General features: G+C 33.6%; 3 protein-coding genes and 1 long non-coding RNA gene across 6 annotated transcripts in view; 2 read left to right on the forward strand and 2 right to left on the reverse strand.

Moving 5' to 3' along the window:
* LOC105115965 (transmembrane 9 superfamily member 3-like) overlaps positions 1-745 on the forward strand; it is a 5,037-nt gene extending 4,292 nt beyond the window's left edge. The window contains exon 7 of the mRNA XM_011013074.1: positions 680-745. Coding sequence (XP_011011376.1) covers positions 680-745 — 66 coding nt within the window. The remainder of the gene's footprint in view (positions 1-679) is intronic.
* On the reverse strand, positions 435-6,507 carry LOC105115958 (pre-mRNA-splicing factor 38B-like). 2 transcript variants are annotated; one of them, XM_011013053.1, is made up of 5 exons: positions 6,288-6,507; positions 4,387-4,778; positions 3,095-3,175; positions 1,729-1,800; positions 435-1,627 (listed from the first exon to the last, which is right to left on the reverse strand). In XM_011013053.1, the coding sequence occupies exons 2-5, from the start codon at positions 4,672-4,674 to the stop codon at positions 758-760; spliced, it is 1,311 nt and encodes a 436-aa protein (XP_011011355.1). In that variant the 5' UTR covers positions 4,675-4,778; positions 6,288-6,507; the 3' UTR covers positions 435-757. The 2 variants fall into 2 exon arrangements, with proteins under 2 accessions (XP_011011355.1, XP_011011357.1); XM_011013055.1 differs by lacking the exon at positions 6,288-6,507 and adding an exon at positions 5,314-5,608.
* Positions 1,807-2,946, forward strand: LOC105115957 (uncharacterized). Its single transcript, XR_840450.1, has 3 exons — positions 1,807-1,963; positions 2,047-2,600; positions 2,635-2,946. It is a non-coding gene; the product is annotated as an uncharacterized LOC105115957 (long non-coding RNA).
* A 730-nt stretch (positions 6,508-7,237) lies between the features above and the next one.
* Positions 7,238-9,491, reverse strand: LOC105115959 (protein TPX2-like). 2 transcript variants are annotated; one of them, XM_011013056.1, is made up of 7 exons: positions 9,385-9,491; positions 9,221-9,277; positions 8,381-8,422; positions 8,200-8,298; positions 8,044-8,103; positions 7,861-7,955; positions 7,238-7,713 (listed from the first exon to the last, which is right to left on the reverse strand). In XM_011013056.1, the coding sequence occupies exons 1-7, from the start codon at positions 9,415-9,417 to the stop codon at positions 7,569-7,571; spliced, it is 531 nt and encodes a 176-aa protein (XP_011011358.1). In that variant the 5' UTR covers positions 9,418-9,491; the 3' UTR covers positions 7,238-7,568. The 2 variants fall into 2 exon arrangements, with proteins under 2 accessions (XP_011011358.1, XP_011011359.1); XM_011013057.1 differs by lacking the exon at positions 9,221-9,277 and having other exon boundaries at positions 9,385-9,478.
* Positions 9,492-16,252: the final 6,761 nt, after the last annotated feature.

The raw sequence follows: 16,252 nt of genomic DNA on the forward strand, positions 1-16,252 counted from the left end.
ATTATAAGGCACCCGGCCGTTATTGTAAAAATAACTGGTCAATGACGGACTACTCGCTCATATGATTGTTGTCTTTGCATTTTGGGTTCAAGTTTCACACCACCTCTTCTGATAGTTATAATATAGTGCTTAATGCTTATGTGACATTTAACCAATGAATCCTTATTATCTTACATGTAAAAACATCAACGAATTTATATCCTCGAGGAAAATTGCGATGACCCTACAAACTACATCAGCCAAAGCTACCAAAATCTGGTAGCCAAACGCGCTTACTCTCAGTAACGACGGTTTTTGCATGGTTAAGACATTATTTAAAATTGCTAGAGATACAATCTCTTGAATAGAAAGGTATTCCCTTGCAAAGATTCATGGAATTTATATCCTCGAGGAAAATGGTACCGGGTTAGAAACCACTGACAAGAAACATATTAGAAATATGACCAAGAATGTTCTCTTGCGCATTTAATGCAACAAGTTGAATTGGAAATTATCTGAGTTTTTCTGAAACAATCGTACACATGAAACTTAAAAGATAGGTTGGGGCTAATGTGCACGCTGCCCTACAGCTCAACAACACGCACTCAAGTGTTTCCATGAATCTGTAGCGAAAATCTAGAACTATGATTAGAGAAAGGGGGGAAGTTTATAATGGCGACTATTTGCTTGATTCAAACAGAAATTTGGCCTGGCTGAAGACCTCATTGATACAGCTGATCTGGCAGCCACTGAAGCTACTGTTTGAAGATTGAACTACCTACCTCCAAGTAGAACCACCGAGTCTAAAAACCTCTTCACCATCATTATCCCTCCAAGGAACTCTTTCCAGGCGAGCATCCCCTGTCTGATCACTAAGATCACCATAAAGATCTTTGAGCTTAGCCAGATTGCTAGGCGCAGATGTCTTATCCTTGTTTCCATCCCTTTGAGGAGTTGGATGGCGATCAAATGGTGAGGCGCCAGCTTGCGAGCTTTGGCTCCTGCTCCTGCTGTGACTCCTGCTTCGACTGCGGCTTCTATATGAACTACTTTCTCTATAATGCCTACTTCTGTCATGGCTGCTCTGTTCAGAATCCCTTCTGCTTTCCCTATCAGTGTACCTGGAACTTCTATCATAATCATACCTTCTGTCTCTATCCCTTTCCCGAACTCTGTCTCTGTACCGGCTCTGATCCCAATCCCTTTCACGATCCCGGTCCCTTTCTCTCTCCTGATCCCTATCCCGAACCCTGTCTCTCTCTCTATCCCGATCATGGTCTCGGTCCCTTTCCCTACCCCGATCCCGATCCCGATCCCGATCCGAATATTCTTTATCAGAATATTCACGACTCTGGCCGAGTAGGCTTCGTGGTTCATCACTGGTTCTGTCATAGGAGGGTGGAGGTATTGTGCGACGAACAGGAGACGAATCCCTAGTTGATGCACGATGAGGAGCACGCTGACCAAAAGAGACTGACAGTGCTGCCTTCACAGATGGTGGTCGGCGTGCTGTATCGTCAGATCCATGACGGTTTCCATCCCCTGTTGAACCAGAGATTTTTGTTGGTAGCTTCAACTTCTCCAGATTCGATGTGATCTGCCGCATGACAGGAACAGGAATACGGGGGAAAAGGGTATCAAAGTAGTACTGCAAGAGAAAAACATGACATCAATATCCCTTTTGGCCTGCAAGGAAGGATAACAGAACCTGAAAATTCTAGGAGGGATTAGAGATTGTTTCAACCTGACCTGTCCGAGAAGCAAATCACGCACGTATACACCCATTGTTGTCTTCCTTCCACTAGTTCCTGGAGAAAATTCCTGAAATATAAAGAGAAACTTAAGCAGCTGATGAAAAAGGACATGCACATCATGTCTAAAAACCCATGAAGTTTGTGAAGTTGTCAGGTTTGAGTTATAGCATGAATGCATTCATTAACAGTGGCAGTATAAGGGAAGATGGAATTAGCTAGACAACTACTAGGTTAGGGTAAAAAGTGAATACATAAATGCATTCATTAACAGTGGCAGTATAAGGGAAGATGGAATTAGCTAGACAACTACTAGGTTATGGTAAAAAGTGAATACATGAATAGAAAGACCACATCTGGGAAAGCAGGATCTACTAGATTATTCACGTGTTAGAAATGGAAGTTTTTCAATCAACCAATCCAAACAGAAGCTAACAGATCTCCTAAATTCATTTGATGTTTAGATCAAAAGTTCTCAGCAAGCTACTCAACAAGCACAGGGGTTGAAGTAAATTACAAAGTGCTCTTTTGCATTATACATGTGAGCAACTGCAGGAAAAACAAGAAACATGTGTAAATGGTATCCCCCGTTATAAGTACATTCAACAAGCAATTAGAGCTGCTAGTTGTTCTAGTCAAGTAATAGCCGCTTTGCCAGTTTCATCATAAACTTTTCACCATCTAAAGAACCATCAGATATGAGCACCACAAATTTTGTATCTGAAAAGCAATTGGTGAAAACCAACAGCATTCTGTTTGACCAAGTTTTTATTTATAGTTAAAATTTATTGCAGAAGACCTAACTAAGAGTTTGTCCATCTCTATGTATGTAGTTTATTTGTATTTGTAGACAGCTACCCTAAACAAAAGGCCACATACTGCATCTCTAGTTCAAAGAATAAAGAGCACATACTGCATCTCTAGTTCAAAGAATACAGAGCACAGCAATTGCAATCATCACTTCACCTATAAAATGCATTCTAAATAAAATTGGAATATATCAAAGCCTGTGATAAGTTATTGTTGAAGTTGAATACCCGTCCACCCAACACTATAGGACTTTGAAATAATTAAAAAAATAAAAAATTCCAACAATGGCATTTGACTTGTATTAATTAAGCAACTACACAGATCACTATGGAAGATTTTATTTTTTTTTGCAAAATTCAGATGTGGAAGAAATCTTAAGCACAATTATTGAGGAGTCAATTCCACAAACAAAAATGTTTCTAGAGTCATATTGAGTTGTAACCTGCAACTAATGCTTTCAAGAATCAGAAGGCATCAATTTGCAATATATTATACATAGGTTCATGAGAGAAATTTGAGCTGTAGTGCATGAAAAGATATAGAGAAGAAAGTACCTCATCATCTTTAATATATGGTTCAAACCAATTCCACAGTGTCTTCGGATCCCCAGCATATCTCAGGTAGAGGAACCCAACCTGCAAACAAATTTGGGGACACCAATCAAACACAACGCTAAGATAAAGCAGTCCCTATGCTAACCAGTACATTCTGCAAATCAAGCAGAGAGAGAAGAAAAAATGTGTAAATGCAGGTAAATGTGAACCAAGCTTTGATTCCAAAGGAATAAGGGATCTCTATCCTTATTTCAAAGAACCAAAATGGTAACAATAACAGCTCCTGGTCAATAGAAGTGGGCAGCAAAATGCCAGTTCTAGTTTTCCCATGATTAGCGAATAGCAACAAAAACAGTCAAAGTGGCAGCAAGTGAAATTGGGTTAAAAGACAACTAACAGTATTGATTCATGATTAAAACAGTCAACTGACAGTATCGATTCATGATTAAAAAGCCTAGGAGTGAGAATAGAAAAATAAGACACCCCAAACCTCAATTTTGCGAAATCTGCTCAGCAAAGCAAGGGCAGATTATGTAGGAGTGAGAAAGTCATAGCAACTCAAAGAAACAAGAACACCTCAACCTTGGTTTGCAGAGATCTGCTATGAAAAACAAGGACATTATCATGTGTGATGTGTAAATCAGAACAGAGATTTTCAATGTTATGAAAATTCAGATATGACAATGTTTTGTCCATTACCTTGTAACTTCTCAGCAGTTCGCACACCAGAAAAGTAGATAAAAAGTGCTTATAAGTGGAGCTCAACTCTTAAAAAAATTATACATTCAATAATTTGCAGTTTAAAGAACAGAGTTAATCAAGTTGCATTGAAAATTTAAATTTCCTTCATGTAGATAATGTACAATGCTAAATCACTCCCTGAGATATATGACACTAACCAAAAGTTCCCAAATTTGATAAAATGCTCCTCAAGTTTCCAAAAAATGGTCAAATTAGGTAAAACACTAAATAGAAAAGATAAAAATGAGTAAAGGCCTTGAAAAATTGATAAGACATGAGCTAATGCTGAGGCCCACATAAGACAACCTATGACTATAAAACTAAACCCCATCATGCATGTCTTACAAACCAAAAATCCTTTTGAATTCACATTGCTTCCGCAAATGAAATGACCTTGTAAATACACATAATATAAGAGAGAAGATAAAATTGATAGGCAAGCAAGGATATCTCAAATTCAATAATGAAGTGAAGCATGTGAGTAAATATCCAAGCATCAGGAATTTACAACCAACTCATGGAAAACAAAAATCAGGGTATGGCACAATTACCGCTCTGATATAAGGAGAATCCTTGTGCTTTAGCAAACCATGCATTTGTTTGACAGTGAGTTTCATGGTGAAGAACTTGTATAGAAGGCAAAAGGAAGTAGATGGACCACGACAGTTGCCAGTCATCCATGGCTCAACATGATCAACTTGATTGTATATTTCATCTATCACTTCATGGTATGTCTTTAATCGGTAAAGCTCCTTGAAGTAATCTGATGATAGTATGTTCATACAAAGGACCTTCTCTAACAGCGAATCTATTGGTTTCCCATTTGTCTGTATCTCCATACTGTACTAAACAAATCCAAGCACTCCTGAGTTTAATAGAATTGAAACAACTGCTTATATTCTCAACTAATTATCATTTAATCAAAGTTTCTCAAACTGCACTCCTGCAAAAACATAAAATAAAATCATGAAGTTAACAGCATGAAACAAAAACAATCAATAACATGAAACAGAATGCAAAACCAACAAGCTACAAGTTCCATTTGGTGGGACTATAAATGTGTAACAAAATCATAGTTTGCATCTTTTGCTTCATTGATAAGTCAACAAATCCAAAAGCTTAATCCAAACATATTTTTAATTAAAAAGTTCCTAAGAAGTCAATAAACTCAAGTTCTAATAGACTTCTTTAATCTTTTTAAATAAATTCCAAAGCTCGTAATTGAACCGGGAACCTAAAAACACCTATTTCTTTACTAAACAAATATATTTAACAAAATTAACCCATAAGAAGCAAAATCCCATGAAACTAAGCAACAAAACCAACCCCTGTACTGCTACCAAAAAATGAGTCAGATTGTAGCGTGAACTAATTCAAATATTTCACCCAATTGTGCGTGTCTAGCATATTTTTCACAGCAGCAGGATCGCTATAATTGAATCCATTTAGTTCGCCACCATATAGCTCAACGGTTACACCTGCTTGTTCAACACTATACTTCAATTCTGCTCTTCGAAAAAGAACATCAGCTCTAACAATTCCGTCTCTGTCTACCAAAACAACTGGAAATTTTTCAAAAAAAGTAGGCATACGATGTACAAAAAGCTCACGCCCTTCTTTATCTCTAAATATAGGATGTCTTAACCATCCAATAGCTATTCCATCCCCAAGATAACAAACTTCAACAAAACAAAACATCCATACATCTCATGCATGCATCTTTAGCTTCATTGAGAAGCTAAAAATCCCTTTTCCCCTACTTAAACAATCAATAACACGAAAAAAAAAAAAAGCTCACGCCCTTCTTTATCTCTAAATATAGGATGTCTTAACCATCCAATAGCTATTCCATCCCCAAGATAACAAACTTCAACAAAACAAAACATCCATACATCTCATGCATGCATCTTTAGCTTCATTGAGAAGCTAAAAATCCCTTTTCCCCTACTTAAACAATCAATAACACGAAAAAAAAAAAAAAACAAGCAAACCCCATATTTAGTACCCTAAACTGAAATCTTCTAAAGTTCGGATCCTCACCTTCATCAAGGACCCATCAAACCAAAAAAAGAAAACCCAAAATCTCAAATAACCAAAACATCAAATAAATTACACAAAGGGTCAGCTTCATTGAGAAGCTAAAAATCCCTTTTTCCCTACTAAAACAATCAATAACACGAAAAAAAAGAAAGAAGCGAACCCCATATTTAGTACCCTAAACTGAAATCTTCTAAAGTTCGGATCCTCACCTTCATCAAGGACCCATCAAACCAAAAAAAGAAAACCCAAAATCTCAAATAACCAAAACATCAAATAAATTACACAAAGGGTCAGCTAAATTAAGAAATGGGGTTTTTTTTTTTTCCATACAACAGCTAAATTAAGAAATGGGGTTTTTTTTTCCATACAGCTAGAACTGTAAATCTTAGGAAAAAATAAGGTTTGTAAGTACCTGAAAAGGGAGAGGAGAATTGAGTAGATAGCGTCAAAAATGAGGAAACAAGAAGAAAATTTAGGATCTTTGATGAGTTTCTGGTGTTTGTTTTATTGGGTGCTCTGAGATTCGGAGAGAAGAAATGAAATCAATGAAGAAACCTCATTGGCAGTTATTTTTACCCCCTAGAAAGGAAGCAGCCTCCCTCTCTTATCATCTTCTTCATGGTCTCTCAATGAAAGTTGGGTCCATTCATGAACCGACGTTAATTAGAAAGGCCTATTTAACTTGGCCCAAATACATGCACACACGCACACACCGTTTGAACTTCGAAGTTTAAATATTCTTCTAATTCCTATAATTTGCAAAATGTTGCCTTTTGATTCTGGTAAAAGATTCATAGCATGCTGCATAATCTAAGTCTTTGATGGAGAACGAAGCACGAACACCAATAACTAAGAAAGACAAAGCTGATGATCGAAAAGGTTATATATAATAATCTGAAATTCATTTCATAGTTTTATTTTCAAAAAATAATTATGAATTCTGGTATATTTTTGTTAGAGATTTATAACTTCTTAAATTAGTTAGAAAATAATCTTTATGAGAAGGTAAAATCAGAATTCTCAAATAAATAAATAAAACACAAACTTTTATTGTTTAGCTGATCCCATCAACACATTCCTTTGAATTTTTCTTTTTAAAGAAAAATTTATGTTGATGGGGCATTGTAAATCTTTATTTCTTCTTGATCCTTTGACTTTTTTTCATAAATTTTTATTTTAAAGAGTTGCGTTGCTGGAAAGGCTGAAACTAATAAATTTTTTGTTGGTTGCAATACAAAAATACGTTAGATCCGATTTTTTCTTCCAAATGTGCTAGTTTGCAAGCTTTTTTTTTGTGACTTTGCTATTATTTAAAATAAAAAAAACCAAAATGGGTAAAAGAATTACAGTCTACTTTGATAATTCATTTCCAGCAAAATAAAATGAAGTGCTTAATGAGGGCATGCACGACCATGCTGCTAAAAGACAGAAAAGAGGGTGACTTGGTTTTTAATAGTACAAAACGAAGTACAATCCACCTTATTGGTAAGCAAAACACCCCCCAAATGGAAAGGACTTTCCGCTATGAAAAAGCGACTACTTACACCCACTACAAGACCTACCACATGATCTAAACAGTAAACACTATCAACACTCCAAATTATACAAGACTAAATTGGACAGCAAGAAGAAATTAACAGCACAGAGAGAATACTCCACTCTGTTTTTTCCCCTACAAATCATGGCAATTTATTTACTTAACAGGCTTCCAGGCATGACCATGGGGATGAGCATGTTCAAAGTAGTAGTAAAGTTCATCCTCAGGGATGCAGCTCCAACACTTGCTGTTCACCATGTGGAAACTTGGCTCTCTAGGAACTGTCAATGGCCTGCTTGATCTGCACCAAAGATAGAGATCAACCTGTTTGATATCACACAATGTTCTAGCTAATGTTTTTAGCCTTGGGCAGCAAATTTAGTTAAGTTAGCCTCTTTAAATTATTGCATGAGCTTGAACTGAACAAATTTCTGTCAAGTTTCTTTACCTTTGGGGAAAGAAAGGTCTGTCAAAATAAGGCATCAATTGAGCTCTTGGAACCATCTCCTTCCTCATCATACGAACCTCTTCTTCTTCTATGATCTGCACACAATTTCATTAGCAGGATCAATGTTATGTACTTGATGTAATTCTCTCTTGCACCATGAAAAAATGGGCACTAGCTTGATACCTTTTGTATCCTCTCTATTTGCCTCTTCTGTTGCTCATTCATATATATCTTGGTTGCCACCTGAAATTATAAATAGTTCAGAGAAAAGATTGGAATATCAGAATAAACATTGAAAAGCAGGATGCTTTTGTGCAGAGATGGAATTAAGTTGCTTACAGAATAGTTGAACATGGCACGTTTGAGAGCTCTTTGTCCAGTGTGGAGTTTGAATTCTTGGGGCTTAGTGTTTTCTTTTGCAAGGGGTTTTGGGGCAACCTACAGCATGATTATGGATTCGGCACAGTCAAAAATACCCAGATAGATGAGAGAATTTATAGGGTCTAGTGATCCATTTTACCTTGGATTTGTCATAAAGCGGATCCTTGAGATCATCTTTCGCCTGTGAAAATATATTCCAAACAATTACTCATAGAAAATATATGTGTAAGCAAGAAAATATATTTTGGTGACGATGAGCTGCATTGGTGACACACTTTTTTACCTAAAAATTACTTCATGCTTAAAATGGAAAAAAAGGCATGAAGCTAGCAACATTTGAAACGAAAGGCAACACTCCAAACTCCAAAACATTCTTTGAGAAGAAAGTCTCAAAAGGAGATGACCTTTTTGACATGCAAAGTGACAAAAATCATTAAAAGAAGACTCTCTTGCCTCTTTCTACATCTTTTCCCAGCAAAATGTAGCTTTCAATGACTAATGATTTGTCCCTGGAAAGAGGCAGAGCTGCTGGTAAACTATCTGTCATGTCAGCTGGGAACATAGCATTAATTGCCTTAAAAGAGTGTTTTGGTTAAAACTTGGAGGTTGTTAAGAGGGGAAAGAGAAGTTACGAGGTTGTTATCTTTAATTAACATGATTAAGAGGATCCGTGAGACTTGAGACTTAAGACACTGACTTTGAAGTCAATGATTGGATACTGAATAATGCATGATCGTTGATGAAAGAAAAATCCTAAATCCTATTCTCGAAAGGCTTAATTTTGCTTTCTTGTGAGAACTAGCTAGTTCCTATTCTCGAAAGGCTTAATTTTGCTTTCTTGTGAGAACTAGCTAGTTCCTATTCTCGAAAGGCTTAATTTTGCTTTCTTGTGAGAACTAGCTAGTTCCTATTCTCGAAAGGCTTAATTTTGCTTTCTTGTGAGAACTAGCTATTTGAGGTGCAAGGAATGTCATCTCACCATTCCTCTAGCAGCATTGCTCCATGGTGCAGACTGTGAGCTAGCCTTAACAAGCTTCTAAAGAAATGCAACAACACGCATTAATAAATTAAAGAATTAGGGAAGTGGAAAAAAAAAGAAGAAACACAAGAAGATATAGCACATATAACTAGCTAGCTAGCAACCTTAAGAGCAGATTTTGTGTGTGCTTTCTCCATGGTTAATCAATTAGCTAGTTATAAGCTCTGACTGCTGCTGCTGGTGGTACAATTGAATTGAATGAAACATAACAGAATTGAAGAGAATTTATAGAGTAAAAAAGTTCGACGTTTGGAGATTAGTAATTGTCTGTGTCCTTTTTTGATCTGTTGCTACATCACAAACATGCTCAAGCATTTTGTTAAGCTCTCATGCACCAAACTTTCTGATTAAATCTCCCTCTCATGCATGCACATTTGTCATACCTGACTACATGTTCCTTCAAATCTCCTCTTCTATTAATCAAGAACTTAATTCTTCTCACATTCATTTTAACCGATCAAAGAGCTGACTTAATTACATAATCATTGCTAAATTAGTCTTGGCAATAATGTTATAGCTCAGTTAATTATGTGTCATGAAATATTCTGGTTTTAGTGAGCAAATTAGCTCCTAGGCTAGCTTAATTGAGTTAGTTGCTAAGTAATATCGATCGGATTATCAAAGTATATAGAAAATGTTGACCCAAAAAAGAAAATTTCCTTTGAAAATTCCAGGTAGTACATGGTATAAGTTTGCTTGAAAATTTTGGCCAGAAATTAAAATTGTGCCAAAGGAAGAGAGAGTACTTTAGTACTTGAGATTTGAAGTTTTAAGACTCCTCTATACCTGTTTCTGTTTTAAATCTTTCTTGGTGTTCTCAAGATCCCTCTATACTTGCAGTTTGAAGTTTCTTGGAATTTTTTTCTTCTTCTGAAGGTGTTAAGATTAAAGCAAGATATAAAAAGAGATGGTTTTTGGCTGGTTTAATACCTCCCAACTAACATGTTTAAGGTGATGCCTATGTATTTCAATACTATGTAGTTATTAACATACTATGTAGTTATTTCAATACTATGTAGTTATTAACATAATTTACTTAGAGAAAGTTAATCTGAGAAATTTAAGCCTTGGGATCTAACCTAACCTAAATTTTAATTTTAATTGAATTTAATATTCATCTAACTAAATTTGAATGACTTAATAAATTTATTTATAATTTTTTTTTATTAAATTCATATATATTTGAATTCAGTATGTAATTAAATCTAAAAAAAGTTAAACTTGATTTTTTACAAACCCTCCTTACTATGGATTTTAGTCTTTCCTAAGCTTTTATAATAAATATTCTTTCTCTTGATATTTTCTAGTCATGAGTTTTACGAGAAAAAAAAAAGTTTTTAGTATAAAATATATTGGTTCATGAACTTGAATATAACTTTAATAAAAGTGAATGTTTCATTTAAAACTTTGATTATATTTTAAATATTGTTTGATATCTAATTAAAAAAAGATTTATTCCTAATATATAAAATTTAGCTCAAGAATATCCTTGCATGTTAGACTTTAAAAAATATTATGGCTAGAGAATATTACATGTTTGTAAAAAGTATCAAATATTCGCACTGGTGGCTGCTGGCTCGGTAGTGGGAATAAACAATTACTGATACAAGCAGCAATGACTTGGTCGAGACGGTGTCCACTTGACTCAAAATACAATACCATTGATTTATGTCACTTCCATACAGGTTATGACCATCTAAAAAGAGAGAAAAAGGGTAGTTAATCACCCACTTTCAGGTATTTCTTGTTAAAGCCGTTATCCAACCAAGGCAGAAGCTTACAAGGTTCTGATTTAATCAAGGCAAAAAACATGATTATAAGTTGTTTAGTTTATCTGACTTTAATTACATCTTAAGGGTAAGAGGCATGTCATGTGTTTAGTTAGGTCATGAATCGAAAATTAACCTACTGAGGGCAATGCTTTTTATTGAAGTCTTGGTCGGGAAACCTCTTCAAAAAACAATACTACTGTTGATGAACTTTTTAACTAAACTAATCGATCAATGGATAGTGCTTAACTTGGTCTTGAAGAATTGGCTCTCTTTTAGGGTTTTGGTGCTCGATGTAACTTGTTAAGAAACTGTTTTCATGTGTTGGTTGGAGAATCACAGGTTGCTTCTTGAAGATGCATCACACAGTACTTTTGGCAAAGAGTGCTAGTTGTTTAGAGGTCAACACGGAGGAAGGAGGGGGAGCTTACAAGTAAACAACTCAATGGCATCAACGCAATAAAGGAAAAAACAAAGGCCAAAACAAACAGCCGAGTCAGTAAAGGAATGCCTCGAATCACTATGTTACTGAGTCAACTCATGGGTCCCTTGTTCAAACTTGAATTTGTAATTTTTATCTAAAATAATATCGTTCCAGTTTTTTTTTTTAAAAAAAATTGGGTTTTGATTCAAACATTTTGAGTTGCTAGATTTTATCCAAATCAATATTAAAATTTATTTAAATTTAATCCTAACTCAAACTAAACTTTAAACCGCCGACTTAATTTTCTAGTAAATTCACCAAATTAAATTAATTTTAATTAATAACAATGCCATCAACCAGAAGAACATAATAAACAACACCCAAAAGCTAACATAAATAACCAACATAGCATCCCAAGGCAAAAAAAAAAAAGAAAAAGAAAACGCGCAGCATTGATCATTGTTCATATAAGCATAAAATTTAATTTTTGCATTAATTAAAAGAGCTGATGGGAAACATGGTGGAAATGGGAGTAGTCGTCAACTACTTCTAGTTTATCAGCAAAGGGATTCACTAGTTCGCTACTTTAGATTATGCGAAGAGATGGAACTGGTAAACAAAATTTTGAGGACACAACTCAAATTTATAATTAGAACAATCATAAAATCAAAGCTTATCATGAGATAGGTCTAAGATTTTTAAAAGTATCATTAGTTCTTAAAGCTACATAGAAGATAATTAATCAGGATATTAAATATCCGAAGCTTATCAGAAATTCATTCAGTACTACAAGCTTATTCAAAGCAATGCTTTAATGCTAGGTATTTTGTATAACCCCCTTTTAAATTGTATTCAAAATTGTAGTTGTAATTGTTTTTTAAATTGATTTTCATTCAAAAAAATATTAAAATACTTTTTTAATTTTTTAAAAATTATTTTTGACATTAGCTTATTAAATCACTATGTTACTGAGTCAACTCATGGATCACTTGTTCAAACTTGAATTTATAATTTTTATCTAAAATAATATCGTTGCAATTGTTTTTTTAAAAAAATTCTTGGTTTTGATTCAAACACTTTGAGTTGCTAGATTTTATCCAAATCAATATTAAAATTGATTTAAATTATCCAACTAAACTCTAAACTACACACTTAATTTTCTAGTAAATTCACCTAATTAAATTAATTTTAATTAATAACTATACCATCAACCAAAAGAACATAATAAACAACACCCAAAAGCCAACATAAATAACCAACATAGCATACCAAGGCAAAAAGAAAAAAGATAAAGATAAAAAAAGAGCAGCATTGATCATTGTTCATATAAATGAGCACAAAAGTTAATTTTTGCATTAATTAAAAGAGTTGGTGGGAAACATGGTGGAAATGGGAGTAGTCGTCAACTACTTCTAGTTTATCAGCAAAGGGATTCACTAGTTCGCTACTTTAGATTATGCGAAGAGATGGAACTGGTAAACAAAATTTTGAGGACACAACTCAAATTTATAATTAGAACAATCATAAAATCAAAGCTTATCATGAGATAGGTCTAAGATTTTTAAAAGTATCATTAGTTCTTAAAGCTACATAGAAGATAATTAATCAGGATATTAAATATCCGAAGCTTATCAGAAATTCATTCAGTACTACAAGCTTATTCAAAGCAATTGCTTTAATGCTAGGCATTTTGTATAATCCTTTTTTAGAGTTTATTTAGAATTGTAGTTGTGATTGTTTTTTAAAATAATTTTCACTTAAAAATATACTAAAATAATTTTTTTATTTTTAAAAATTATCTTTGATATTAATGCATTAAAATAATCAAAATATATTAAAAAAATACTAATTTGAAGCAGACATAATAATTTTTTTAAAAAATACTTTTAAAATGTTAAAATAAACCAATATTTAATAGATCTTAAACCTATTTTGTTTGTCTCGAATATATATGTAAATATGTATTAATGGATTCTCAACCAAATTCCTATAATAGAGTAAAGAATTTGTGTTTTTTACAGCTCATCCAGGTCATGAATTGATCTACTATATTATTTATATTTTACCAAATCAATTTTCTAAATGGATAAAAAAAACTTGGCTGGGCTTGGTTTCATGCCCATAAATTATAGGGTTTTATAGTCATGCCCACATGAATATAAAAAGACGGGCTAAAAGCCCTATTATTACGAAGGCTGTCAAAAGCCCATAAAGTAAAAAATAAAACAAGGCTGTCAAAAGCCCATAAAGTAAAAAAAAAAAACTGAGACTAGTTTAAATTACAAAGCTGACCAGCTACTTGAAAGAAAAGCCCACGAAGAAAGGCATTGGTAGCCCACTCGTGATAGATTTGCTTACCGTTCCTTGTTGCCATAAAAACTCTTGAGCATGGAGAAATCTCCATTTCATTCTTTCTGTAGCATAATCTCATTTGATTCTCAACAGTATAAGCTCCAATTCTTCCAAAAACGAGATAGAGATCAATAAATTAATTTCATGTCTTCTTTTTTTTGTTGTGGGAGGCATGATCCTCTCTCATTCTTCACATCATCACCACCCTGATGTTCTCTTTGTTTGGAACGAGGAAGGATAGATGAAAGAGGATGGACGACAGGAGGAGGAGGAGGAGAAGATGAAGATGAAGATGAATTGATAATTTCCTTGCTCGACGCCATTGACGATGACCTCTGAAAGAAAGGAAGAATCATTCCCATCTCTCTTGGTTTCAAAAATAAAATAAAAATGCAATTCCTCCAATAGTTGTCGTTTTGAATAATTATTTGAATTTTTTTCTCATCACCCCGTTGATTTTTTTACCTAATATACTAAAAAAACACAATTAAATAATAAAAATAGGTATAAAATAAAGTTTTCGCTAGAAATAAACAGGCTTAAGAAAATCACAAATTCTAATAAATGAATAATAAAAATATAACTCGGGTGACTTATTTTCTTTTAAAAAATATCTCAGCTCGAATTACCTATTCCTCGAACTTTAAAAAAAAAATATGCTATCCAAATTTGTCTAATAATCCTTTTTTTTTTTAGTACTGACTCCTACCTACATCCGTCCCCTTTCCTTTCCTTCCTGCCGTCTAATTTCTCCGTCATCCTGACAAGTATATCCTCAAAATAAATGCTAGAGTCCTTTTTAACTCCCGCAACCAATTTGGGTGTTTTGCATGAATAATTTGTAATTAAGATTTAAAAGCTAAAAGACTAAAAATAATAACTTCCTTTAAATTTGTAATTGGTATCCAATTCACACTCCAATATTCTTATTCTCATTCTCCGACCACTAAAAATAATAGTTACAAAACCTTGCCTAGCCTAGCCGACAAGGCAACTTAATGATACACCGACTCGAGATTTGATTTTTATTTGTATTTTATATCAAATTAGATTTGAAATTAATCTAGTTAAATTTCATTAAACTTTGATTGATCCAATTAAAATTTATATGAGATTTAATTTGAATTTATTTTAAAAAATTCAAAATGATTCTATTTTTTTTTAATATTTTAAAATGATACTATTAAATTACCACAAGTATACTTACTCAATTTTGTCCATCATTCAAAAAGATATATGTTTATTTATATAAATCTCGTTTATTTATATGTTTTAAAGTTATTTTAAAATTTTTTATTTTTTATTTTAAACATAATTTTTTTGTAATTTTTCGGATTAATTTGATATGTTAATATAAAAATAAATTTTAAAAATAAAAAAATTATTTAAATGTATATTTTTCAAAAATATTGTTATATTTTTACGTGTTAAATCAGCTAAGTTGGCCACGTGACAAAATGAAATATCTTGCTATCCTCCATGCAGATTCAGTGGTCCATCGGCTGCCACAAATAGCGCGTCGTTTTGGTTTACCACTCTTCCTTCCTCTTGACCTCATAGTATACTAAAAAAGCCTTTTGATAATATACCAACAAGAGGAAGATGCCATTGCCAGGTCTGATATGTTTGCAAAATAAATAAGGCAGCCCACAGATTTCTGGTTCATAGCCTCGTCATCCTCCCCTGTTTTGCATTATTTTGTGGGGAGGAGCATTTAATTGATTGCCTGCCACAGTGCTGATGAAATAATTGAGGATAGATAGATAGATATATATATGAGCTGCTTTCTTATCAACCCTTCCTTACTCAGCATCAACATGGAGTTCTCATCATGCACCGACCCATATTCTTCACTGAATAAATATAATATATACCAACAGGAAGAGCATATTAGCCTCACATGAAACCACCATGCTATTTACATTTAATTAAATAGACATGATTGATTAATTAGGAAGATAACCTTTTCTCCATTGATTGATAACCTTATTAAACCCAATTATATTTAGTTAATCAACTCATAACTTGATTAATTAAGTCTTAACTTGAGCTAAGTTTGTTTCTTAGAAAAATTAATTCAAAATTAATTTGATTGATCTAATTAAAACTTAATATATATACACACACTTCTGGTTAGTGTGAAGCCATCACTTAAAGAATGTGAAGCCACCACTTAAGTCAATAATGGTGGGAGAAGGTGTAGCTATCCTTTTACACCTTAGTCAAAAATGGTGGGAGGTGTAACCATCCTTTTACACCTTAGTCAAAAATTGTATGCACCAAATTGATGCTATTTGCCTAACCCTTTGTTTTTTGCATGGATACTTGCCTATAAATAGGCAATATATCCAAGCATTATACACACCACAAGAAAGAAAGAAAAGAGGGTAAGGAGAGAGTAATCCCACAAAATTGTGAGGTATTTGT

This window comes from Populus euphratica, unplaced genomic scaffold (genome assembly GCF_000495115.2).
Source record: "Populus euphratica unplaced genomic scaffold, PopEup_1.0 scaffold823.1, whole genome shotgun sequence".
Lineage (NCBI taxonomy): Eukaryota > Viridiplantae > Streptophyta > Magnoliopsida > Malpighiales > Salicaceae > Populus > Populus euphratica.

Bases quoted from the DNA above. Each gene is read 5' to 3' on its own strand.
- LOC105115958 (XM_011013053.1), bottom strand. From the start codon at position 4,674: ATGGAGATACAGACAAATGGGAAACCAATAGATTCGCTGTTAGAGAAG. The intron at 3,176-4,386 runs GTAATTGTGCCA...ATTTGTTTGCAG, and splicing joins ATTCTCCTTATATCAGAGCG to GTTGGGTTCCTCTACCTGAG. The intron at 1,801-3,094 runs GTACTTTCTTCT...TTTATATTTCAG, and splicing joins CATATATTAAAGATGATGAG to GAATTTTCTCCAGGAACTAG.
- LOC105115959 (XM_011013056.1), bottom strand. From the start codon at position 9,417: ATGGAGAAAGCACACACAAAATCTGCTCTTAAG. The intron at 7,956-8,043 runs GTATCAAGCTAG...AATTGTGTGCAG, and splicing joins AAATAGAGAGGATACAAAAG to ATCATAGAAGAAGAAGAGGT. The intron at 7,714-7,860 runs GTAAAGAAACTT...TCTTTGGTGCAG, and splicing joins AGACCTTTCTTTCCCCAAAG to ATCAAGCAGGCCATTGACAG.